General features: G+C 41.5%; 2 protein-coding genes and 1 non-coding gene across 3 annotated transcripts; 1 reads left to right on the top strand and 2 right to left on the bottom strand.

Annotated features, from left to right (window-relative positions):
- Positions 1-1,496: 1,496 nt before the first annotated feature.
- Positions 1,497-1,584, bottom strand: M421DRAFT_t128. The gene has a single exon. It is a non-coding gene; the product is annotated as a tRNA-Gly (tRNA).
- A 1,036-nt stretch (positions 1,585-2,620) lies between these two features.
- On the top strand, positions 2,621-2,845 carry M421DRAFT_76519 (uncharacterized protein; the record flags this gene model as incomplete). Its single annotated transcript, XM_033597226.1, has 1 exon — positions 2,621-2,845. A coding segment is annotated over one exon (225 nt), but the record flags the coding sequence as incomplete, so codon positions are not given.
- Positions 2,846-10,423: 7,578 nt separating this feature from the next.
- Positions 10,424-10,947, bottom strand: M421DRAFT_407701 (uncharacterized protein). The gene is made up of 2 exons (XM_033590335.1): positions 10,865-10,947; positions 10,424-10,828 (listed from the first exon to the last, which is right to left on the bottom strand). The coding sequence occupies exons 1-2, from the start codon at positions 10,915-10,917 to the stop codon at positions 10,729-10,731; spliced, it is 153 nt and encodes a 50-aa protein (XP_033443242.1). The 5' UTR covers positions 10,918-10,947; the 3' UTR covers positions 10,424-10,728.
- Positions 10,948-11,093: the final 146 nt, after the last annotated feature.

The following is an 11,093-nucleotide window of genomic DNA, read 5'->3' as shown; positions in this document are numbered from 1 at the left end:
GTCTGCTTCATTTGAAGCTAATAGAGTAGCGCTGCGTTGAGCCATTGTACGTTGAGATGAGAGAGGTGCGCAAGTTTGGTGGGGTGCGGCGCTCGCCCGTGTGCGGCGCTCGCCTGTGGAATACGTTATGGGATGGTCATGTTCCTCAAAGTGTAGTTCAAGACCTTTGTCTCCTTCTTGAGGATGCCCGACAGCTTCTGATCGCCACATACAACTTCTAAACTAGTCTCGAGCACAATGTCTTATTCTGCGAATACATTGCTTCACATTGTTTCTATCTTTTCGGTGGCATCCTCAAGGTAGTCATATCGTGCACTACCTCTCTCTTTCTTTTTCTCATCTCGACATCAACCGGTCTCCAGCTGAACTACCATTGCTACTTTTGACACAATGTTAGACCCATTACTTCTCGACCAACTCCTATGCCCGACTGCTGTCTATTAAGGAGCGAAGTTCTACTGCATAAGCAAGAACCAAGAAGCAATTACGGCGTCTTGAAATCGGCTAGGTGACATCTATATGAAGCGCCGAGACGCCTTGATCGATCCTGCTTCACAAAAGGATAAATTTGCGGCTCACTACAATAAGACTGCAGAGTTTGATCACGACATGACGTCCGCTCTTGACTCCATTAGCGAAGTTGACCGGGCAATCGCTGCGATGAAGTGATGAAGGTCGAGATAGAGAAGCTTGTGGAGCAGTTGTGCTGGGCTGAAGAACAGCAATTGGCGTCGACACATGTGCAGTGTTCGTAGATCAGCCAAGGTGCTCATGCCTGTTGCAAAGCGCTCACAGTTTCGACACTAGCGCTTTCGAGAGACAGATCCTTTCGAACTGTCATGTCGCAGTTGCTTTTAGGCGGGGTCCATATTAGTACAGTGTTGCTACAAACAACACTACCGGGTCTTTCCACTCGCTGATGCATTGATTCCAGGCCAAGCCGTTTTTATAGGTGCATCGATGGGTCGAAAAAAGCCCATCTGGGTGGAAGACATATGCAATCATCTATTCTGAAGTGGCCCTGACCGTATGTACCTAGAGCGTGCATAGTGATGGAGCGAACAGCGGTGCCCTTTCGAATAGCGGATGCCTCTGAGTTGATAGTCGAACCGCGTGAATGAAACTAGCGCGAGTATATTCTAATCGGAGGCAAGAAGCCAACATCGATACGTTCACAGTCGGTGACAGAGACGTGTACTTACAGGTAATTGCCAATTTTACGTAATTCTGTCATGTCCCTATGATAGCTGGACGTCCGGCGAGGTCTTGGGAACCGTGCCTCTTAAAAAATAAAAGTGATGATGGCCTTTCGTCAACTGCGGAAAGGACGACGGCAATAGAAGACTTTGCCTCGTTCTATTTCGGACTGATGTGTAAAATCGCGTTCGACTTGGGCCTGATAGGCCTGGTGTCTCGTGCAACATTGCTGAGCACGTGACTCATTTCCATCGGCAAGCTTCAATGAAGCCATCACCACAACAGCAAAAAGATATTCTTGCATCGGCCGGGAATCGAACCCGGGGCTAGCCGAAACTGTCCTATGAAGGATGGCAACGGCTAATTTTACCACTAAACCACCGATGCGATCATTGATGCGGTGAACAACTTTGTTGATATAAAAAACGCTTATTGTAATAAATATTGAAAGAATTTAAAGATCAAGTCTTCTCTCCATCCTGCATCTCGTCAATCAAGCTCATAGACTCTTGACTACGCTTGTTGGTTGTCAGGCGCGCTTGAGCATGTGGTCAGACCAAGGCCACCTCTGACCTGAGATGCAATGATGATATGTACTGTTCCGCCCACATGCTCACTATCTGAAAGAGTATTGCCGACACCTTTTGCTTGCATGGCCGAAGTGGGCGGAGCCCGGTCCTGACATTGGTCTTGTTGTCGGTAGAGTGACTCTGCAGTTTTGTCACTAAGGATGTGCAAATTCATATTTTAAACACTAACGCGAGGCCCCGCAAGTCTGCTAAACAGGCTTAATTGTGTAAAAACAACTCTAGCTACCTCTTACTAGACTAGATCCTGATTCACGAAAATGAAATCTCAAACTCTGAAACTGTTAAGATATTGTGTGTGCTGCGCCGCGAAGTCTATAAACGCGAAATCCGTTGCTGCCAGCTAATAAGTGTCTGTTTTTGCGGAAGATCTGAGATTCCATAGCACATAAAGCTATTTTTAGTCACGTAGGTAGCAGTTGTGATAAAACATTGCTCAACTTTTGTTTGGAAGGATTTAGAGTAGGCGTCAATCTACAACTATGCTGCAGCCATTTTTGGCATGAGTTTTATGCGGTTTCTACCCTGCGAACAGCAGAGGTGCTGGTGTGAAGCGAACTATGGTGACGGCGATTGAATGCATAAGTGCTGATGGTAGGGCCCTGCTATCTCTGATTATTTGGCCTGCTTCAACTCACTGGAGCACCTAGACCACATACAAGACGCCTAGATGGCACTACGCACACTCTGAGAATGGATACAATAGCTCTAAGATCAGCCTGGAGTTACTTACGTGCGTGTTCAACACGCACACTAGAGAGCGTGCTGATGGGAAACCACGAGTGCTTGTGTGCGATGGCTTCAGGACGCATAGGACACTCAAGATTCTATAGTTTTGTCTAGCAAACAACATTATTGTGTGCTGTCTGCCCTCTTATACCCCCCACAAGCTCCAGCCATGCGACGTCGGGCCCTTCGCTCCTTTAAAGACGGCATATCGTGACCAGGTAGAGAGACTGAACCGTGGAGGTGTGGACATGGTTAGCAAAGAGCACTTCACCTACCTGTACAGCCCAGCACAAGACAGGGACATGAACAAGAGAAATGTCCAAGCTGGATAGGCAGCAACTAGCTTGTTTCCCTTAAACCTGGAGAGAGTGCTAAAAGACATTCCAAAGCTCCTAGCTGAACTTATCATTCCAAGAGTTAATAACGCGGCCAGACCCTTTCTGTTAACTAAAGTGGTGCATACACCTCTTACGCCTGTGACACCAGTGATATCAGAAGCACTTACAGTGTTGCATAATATGATTAAGAACGACAATTAGACTCTTGATAAGGATAGCAAGCAGCGTGTATAGAGGCGCATACAGAAGCTCGCAAGTGCTGCCTAGATATCCTTCGCTAAGCGAGCTCTTCTCTAGGACCACAATCACTTCTTCTTTAGGATTAACAACAAAGCTAAAGTCTGATAATTGACTAAGTCTGTTGTCCTGGGGAAGACAGAGGTAATAAGTTATAAGGACCTCAAGGCAGCCTAAGCGAAGAGGGCTGTAGAGGAGAAAGATGCTGCAAGTAAAAAGAATGGAGTAGTTGTAAGCGCAAGGGTCCTACGTTGGAGGCAGACGCAGGTTTGTTAGTACCAAAATCTGAAGTAGTGCGGGTGAGCAAGATAGAAGCGCTAACGTACTCTATCACCGAGCTGGTTATATCACTAAGGTAGTCAAAAACTCTTAGCGCGCCCAACTTATGTTATAGCAACTTAAATTACTTGCTATTAAATAGTAATCTAGTGTAACGTAAAGCACCACCAAGCCAGACACTTTTTCTTATCACTGCAACTTTTCTATACAATATAATATGTAATAATAACACAAGCAGATATTAACTTAGTAAGAAGGTAGAATTATTCTTGCACTTTAGGCCTATACCTTAAGACAATTTAAGAGCGTATAGAGTGCTACTACTACCTTTAAGGTACCTTTCTAGAGGCTCTCTAATTAGCTAAATAAAATTATATTTTAATAAGAAGCACTACCTAATAGCTAGAAACTCTCTGTAATAGAAGAGCAGACAATTGTATAATATATCCTTAACCTTAATTTGCATAGATTTGCCCCCTAGCTGTGTAAGGTAGTAGATATTACAGACAAACTATTAGCTTTATATAGTAGGACACCTATTAGTAAGAACTAGGCTAAGTAATTTGTGTTGTGTATAAAGGAGCTTAAGATAGCTTTTAATTAAGTAAATAACTATTAGAGAATACTCTAGGAAGATCTAGAGGTAATTAGCGCGTAGTTTAAGCTTGTACAGGAGACAAAAGATAAGTATAGGGTCCTAGATAAGGATATCTATAACTTTAATAAGAGTAGCTTTTAGATAGAAGTAATTAGCTTAATAAAGGTTGTTACAGGCTTAGAGAAGCGTATAAGGCTAAACCTTATTTAGCTAGGTAATTAGGAGTAGGTTATAGTTATCTAGAGCATCTGCGCTGCTAGGTATGCAACCCTACCTTTTATTATCTACAAAGGGCATGTCTATATCTCTGCCTAGTATAAGGAGACTAATATCCTGTATAGCTAGAAGCTCTTAGTCTCTAAGAATAGATAGACTAACAATGTGCTTAGTCTTAAGTAGTTAAAGCATTTTAATATATATATAAGAGCGCCTTAGAGGGGGTTATACAGGCTGCTTATCTTAGACAGCTATAAGAGCTACCTTAACTAGGAATTTAAGGACTACTACTAGGAGAACAGAATCCTTACCCTCTATATGCCTCCTTACTTATTACACATACTTTAGCTACTTAATATAGTGTGTTTTTTGCTATTAAAACTAAGGTAATCCTAATATATCTAGGACTTAGCACACTAACACGTCTTCTATATTAATAAGGAAGGCTTCCTTCTAGCCTTTAGAGACATGTTTTTTAATGTGTTTATATACAAGAACTGTAAAAAGGGCTTTAAGGTATTAGGGCTAGTCCCTATTAACATGTAGGCAGTCCTTAATTAGCTTAAAGTGTAATTTTATAACGTAATCGGCCATTGAGTCGGCCAGGCAATTGAGCCGGCCACCTTATGCAGCCACCCACCTTGACACGCAGATAACTCAACACCACAACGTTGTGCTGTGGCTCACAGTACGTCAAATTAATCCACTGTCTACAGTATCTTGCTTACATGTGCGCTTATTGTGCCTAGCCTGACCACACCTTCCACAGCGTCAAGAACCCTCTCTACTACCACCTGTTTGCACCCTCTCCTTACGCCTCTCTGCCTCTGCCTACACCACTACCTCTTGTGCAGCTATTATTTCCTCTGCCTCTTGCTGTAATAGGGTTCCTCTATACTAGATCTGCTTCCTTTTACGTGCTTTACGCTTAGAAGCAGCTTTATTTGCTGCTTAAAGCTTAACTATCTTAGCTGCTATAAGCACCTTAGAATGCACTATTATATTAGCTCCCTTTTTAAACTGCTGCACTATCTTAATAATTAAAGCTAGAGATAAGCTGTGGTGCTGCCTAATCTAGTTAGATATTAGTATTAATTAAGCTAATATTTTAGCAGCGTTGCTTAGTGTTCTAGGTTACTAGGTAGTAGGCCCTAGTAAAGGTAGTGTTAGCGTACAAGGCTTTACTTTAAGCTTTAATAGCACTACCTCTAGGTTATCTAGAAATAAGCCTATTACTAAGAAGCTTAATTAGATATTATTAGATAAAAATGCCTTATTAAATACCTAATTAAAGGTAGCTAAGAATACTTTCTTATTAATGTAAGTAATATAGCTGTTTGCTAAGACATTAATTTCTGTCTTATATGCTTGTTTTAATAGGGCAAAACAGCCCACATTAAGTGGCTATAGGATATAGGAGGTGTAAGGAGGCATACAGAGAGTAATAATTTTGTTCTCCTCACACAGATCCTGGAAGGCAAGCGACTTGTGGCTCTCATGGCCATCAATAATCAGCAGCTGGTGGCTACCCACTGTCCAGGCTGTTGTATGCTGGATGAAGTGCTTTAGCCACTCTAGGCCCAGTTTATTTATTGTCTAGCTATTCTTGCTAACACTAATACGCTAATCCTTTAGGTTGTGATACTAGGCTTAGTTGTGGTTCTTTACTTTAAAGATAATAAAGGGTAGGATAACCCACCCTATAGTATTAATTGTAGCAATTAACGTCGCCTATTTATAGTTGCTAGGCTAGACTCTAAGTAGCTTAAGACACCTCTTAGACACTGTTACTACCTTAACAGACACTCTAACACCTATCTAGAAGCTAGTCTTATTAAAGTTATAGGTATCTTGGTCCTAGATGCTATATTTAGCTTTGACGTTGCGCACAAGGTTAAACTAGGGGCTGATAATAGCTGGATCCCTGCACAAGACTCTCTAGTGATCGCGCTGTCTGGTTACCTAAGACTTGATCTCAGGCTTCTAGTTTACAAGGTGCCTGGCCTATTTTTCTCTAACCTTACTACCACTATAGGCAGCTAGTAGTTAATTGGCTATTTCACGTACGTAGCTTAGCGTAGGGGCAAAGCCTTGCGCGTCAAGCTTCCTTATGTATTGTATAATCACCTCCTCTTTAGGCTTAGTAAGCCTTAATCTGCTATAGTAGGAATTGCGTTATAAGGTGGTTTTAGCGCGTTAGTCTTAGAGGGTTAATTAAGGAACGTTATACATAGCAGCAGCGCGCTATTAGCTTATTAACGCGTTAGATTTTATAGCTTAGATAGCAAGGATTATCCTATCCTTACAAGGAAGTAATCTAAGATCAGGTTGTTGAGACATTAGATAAGAGGTGGAATGAGGTGTGATCTTGGCAAAGGTGGCCGGCTCAATTGCCTGGCCGACTCAATGGCCGATTACGTTACCCCTCTACTAATACCTCTACTAGAAACACTATAGTAATCTAAAGCCCTAAGCAATACCTACAAATTTAGGTTATAATTAAAGCTTATAAGTAAGCGCTTTGTACAGTTACTAATATCTACTTAGGAGGGGTTTTTAAAGCTTATTAAAGGAGCTAAAGAGATACTGTATAAAAATATACTTATTAAGGCTTGTGTATAGGAGCTTAAAGAGCAACTAGCAGAGATAATAAAGTGCAAGACTTAGAAAAGAAAGCAGATCTAGCATAGGGGCACAATAGAGTATAGTAAAGCAGCATTGTTAGTAGCTAGAAGCGCAGCTGCAGCTCGTATGGTGTTAAAGAAAGTGCGTGGTAGTAGTAGTTAAGGAAGAGCACAGCCAGGTTAACAGCACTGTAGCAACTGTGGGAAGACTAGGCACAACGCTTATATGTGCTAGAAAGATGCAGAAGAAGAGTCTGCATCTAATGCAAGTGCGTTGTACGTAGGTTCTGCAGCAAGTAGTAAGTAATTGCTTGTCCTGTACATAGTGTTCACAATGCTAAGAAAAAGTGTCTAGCTCAGTGGTGTGTCTGGCTTGGTGGTGCTTTACGTTACTATGTACTTGTATTAGATTTAGAATCTTCTCCTATATCTTTCTAACACGTTTAAGCGTTGTGCCTAGTGCCTCTATGGTTTCTACAGCGCTGTTAGGCTAAATAGGTCCTTTCTTAAGTATCTGCACTACAAGTTGTAAAGAAAGTAGGGGAAGGACTAGACTACTTTCTTCCTAGTCTAGAAGGACCTAGACAAAACTAGACTAGCTTTGTCCAAATAGGAAGCGTATAGCCTAATAGAGGTAAGGTAAGATTATGTAATATAATAACGTACTCCACGGGTGAGTCGTTCATACGGGTGAGTCGTTCATACTGCCAAGACCACACCAAACCTCCACCCTATTATGGCTTGCATTGGCCTACTTTAGCCTTGTATACAGTAGTACAGCATATAATATTATTTAGCAACAGCTTCTACAGGCTTTTTATACGTGTACAAGTTATGCCCTACCTTATAACACTGTTTATAGTGTCTTTAGGTTGCCTTACCTCCTTTAACACGCGCTTGCTTCCCTACCATCTTACTATTACTACACACCCTAAACTTAGTTAGAGTAGTTAATTAAAGGGCTTCCTTAGCTATTAGGACCCCTTCCTGCTGTAACTACTTTCTTTTATGTAATTTATATTGCGTAGAGGCCTTATTTACTGCTTAAAGCCTAGTAATTTCCTTTTAAGCCAACACTAGCTTATACGCTACTATAGCTATGCCTTTAGCAAGCTTTTTAAAGGCCTTAACTAATAAAGTTAGTAAGCTGCTTATATGCCTTTAAATCCTCTCTTAAATTAGTGTTAATTATGACCCTATTTATAGGGTATTGCTAGGGGTTAAGGACTGCTAGGGAACATCTTCTACAGTAGGTAATAGTAGGGTATATAGGCAGATATTAAGACCTATTATAACCTATTCTAGCTTAAAGGGAACTAGTCTAGCGCCTTAGAAGCCTCCTTAGATATTACTAGGAGTAAATAACTCCTTATAGGCGCCTATAAAGCATAGCAGGAACTTAGTTATAGTAATATGCGTGATTCTGTTGTGTATAAGATCCTTAGCTTAGCGCCTATACGCCTTCTTTAAAGGGGCAAAACAACCTATATCTAGTAGCTGTAAGAGGTGTAATAAGTGTAGAGGCATACACAGTGTGATAATATTTGCTTCCTTGTAGTATTGTTAGAAGTCTAGGGAGTTGTAGCTCTTATAGCTATTAATAAGGAGCAGCTAGTACACTCCTTAGGTGCGTGTCTTTGTATAGGCATTAAAGTGCTTTAACTAGTTAAGACTAAGCTAGTTAGTAGTCTATCTATTCTTAGAGACTCTAATAACCTAGTTATAGGGCAGATTGTCCTCTTTGTACTAGGTAGAGAGGTAGTTGCAGCCTTTAAAGATAATAAAGGGCAGAATAGCCTATCCTGTGCTATTAATGCCCTGTATAACTGTTGTCCACTCCTAGTTGCCCTACTGCACTGCCTTTGGCTGTCCGCGACGCTCTAAGCCTGTAACAACTGCTCCTGTTAATATCTAGCCTATTATAAAGCCTATCTTATTAAAGTTGTACGTGTTATTATCCTAGATGCTATACTTAGCTTTAGTATTCTCTACTAGGCAGAACTAGCCCCTAATAACCTTAGGGTCCTTACACAGGGCTCTCTTGTAGTTATACTTGCAATTAAACTTAACTTAGAGGTTAGGGCAGCGCTTAACAAATGTATTAGGCTAGTTTATGCTAATATAGGCTATATTACGCTTCGCGCGCAAAGAATTAGCCATATCAGCTACAGCAGCCAATTGAGGGGCAAATCCTCTAGCATCTAGCTTAAGTATGTACTCAGCAATCACATCCTCCTTAGTCTAATCTATATTCCGTGATTTTGGCGTGCAATTGGCTTGTGCAGTGCGTCCTGCGTATCGATCGCGTAGCGTGTTGTAAGGCGTGTTATATATAGCTGCAGCGCGTCGCAGAGTGAGCGTCGCGTCTTGTTTAAATGCCTGAAGCGCAAGCTGTATTACAGCTTCTTTAAAGGGCTTAGATTTGTGTTGTTGTTGAGGCATTGCGTTGTGAAGTGGAATGTTGGTGTGGTCTTGGCAGTATGAACGACTCACCCGTGGAGTACGTTAGACAAGTTATTATATTAGATACTAGGTAGAGATTCCTAGGCTAGGTACAGAGCGAGCAGAGGGGGGAGAGCTAGAGGTATTTATGCTTCCTCTCCTCTGTCTGTATTTCTAAGCAGAACGTTCTAGACTCCTCTAGGTGGGTCTACTGCATCTATGCTTAGTATTGCTGCATATGCAAGCAAGATTACGTAGGTGCATGCGTAATTGTATACGTCAGCATCTTACAGAGTAGGTTACTCTATTTGTAAGCAGAGGGTCTAGAACGTTTCTAGTTACTAAAAATAGAGAACAGCATATCTTAAGAACAAGAGGAGATACAGGCTTTGTAAGCACACCATTCTAATCCTCTCTTCTTAGAGATTACAATAGCAATGCTAAGGTAAGCATAGCGCTATATCTAAGAGGGAAATACGCTAGATAAAGATTATAAGAACAAAGTCTTATAACTTTACATTATTTGCTTAAGTGCTAAGAGGTATCTATCTTAGGCTTATTCTTGTTTAATTTGTTTATTAACCCTAATAGTAAGTTGTAGGTCTGTAATCTACTGTTGTAGTAGTTTCTTAGGAAGACAGTATGTGTGTAGTAGATATAGCAAGACAGTTAAATAGATAAACACAAGAATATACTAAAGGCTTACTTCCTCCTTCTTATATTTATATTAATTATTCTTGTATTATTTAAGGAGTACTTTATAGTACTTAAGGTCTTCCTTAAATGCCTTCTAGCCTGTTATTAATAGCTTAGTTAGCCTTAATAGTATGTTAGTGTTTACAGCTAGCACGTAGTTAGTAATAGTTAGAGCCCTTAGCAAGAGTGGCTTTAATAGTAGTAATGTAGTTGTCTTTAGGTTAATCTTGTCCTAGATGTTGCGCAACAGGCGTCTTACCTGTAGCTGTGTAAGCTAGGCAGTCTAGTCAGCTTAGTCCCTAAGGACTGTTGTTAGGTCGCAGTATGTTAGTTGTGCTATTTTAGTTGCAGTAGTTTAGTTATAGTAGTTTAGTTATAGTAGTTTAACGTACTCCACAAGCGAGCTGGCCACCCAAGCGAGCTGGCCACTTTTGCCAAGACCACACCAATACTGCACCTACTTTGCAACATTACAGCACACAACTATAATATATTATACTATACAGTATACTAAACTAGTCTGTAGTACTCTGTGTATCTTTACTGCATGTTCGCGCGTTGTGCCCTGTCTTGCTACATGTGCTACAGCGCCTTAGAGACTGAGTGCTCCTATCAACACGCGACCTCTTCTTTGCCTTCTTCCCATCACTACAGGCCTCAAACTCCTTTAGAGTAGTTAGCCACACTCCCTTAGCAAAGACTAGAGTCCCCTCTCGCTGTAATTGCTTCCTTTTGTGTGATTTACAACGTGTGGCAGCCTTGTTGGCTGCCTGTAGGTTAGCAACCTAGTTGCGCACTAAAACCAGTGAATGCGCCATCAGCTCTGCGCCTTTAGTGAGCTGATTAAGAGCGTTAACTATAGACGTTGGCGAGCTATTAGCGTGTCTCTAAATCCTCTCTCAAATTAGCTTTAATTAAGACCTAAATTCTAGGGTGTTGCTTAGTGTTTTAGACTCCCACGTACTGTTGTCCATAGTAGGTGGCGTTGGCGTGCGCAGCTGTACTTCAAGCTTTAATAGCACAGCCTCTAGTAGACTGGCGGATGGGTACCATGTACCTAGGGTAGGGTATAGGTAGGGTATAGGTCGCACGGACGTAGGTATAGGTAGGGTAGGGTCGCACGGACCATAGGTATAGGTAGGGTAGGGTT

This window comes from Didymella exigua, assembly GCF_010094145.1.
Source record: "Didymella exigua CBS 183.55 unplaced genomic scaffold M421scaffold_56, whole genome shotgun sequence".
Lineage (NCBI taxonomy): Eukaryota > Fungi > Ascomycota > Dothideomycetes > Pleosporales > Didymellaceae > Didymella > Didymella exigua.
The sequence above is the reverse complement of the archived record's forward strand: the minus strand, read 5'-3'. Positions and strand labels throughout refer to the sequence as shown.

Coding starts and splice junctions, on each gene's coding strand:
- M421DRAFT_407701 (XM_033590335.1), bottom strand. CDS start 10,917: ATGGACAACAGTACGTGGGAGTCTAAAACACTAAGCAACACCCTAGAA. Junction 10,829..10,864: donor AGCAACACCCTAGAATTTAG/GTCTTAATTAAA, acceptor GAGGATTTAGAG/ACACGCTAATAGCTCGCCAA.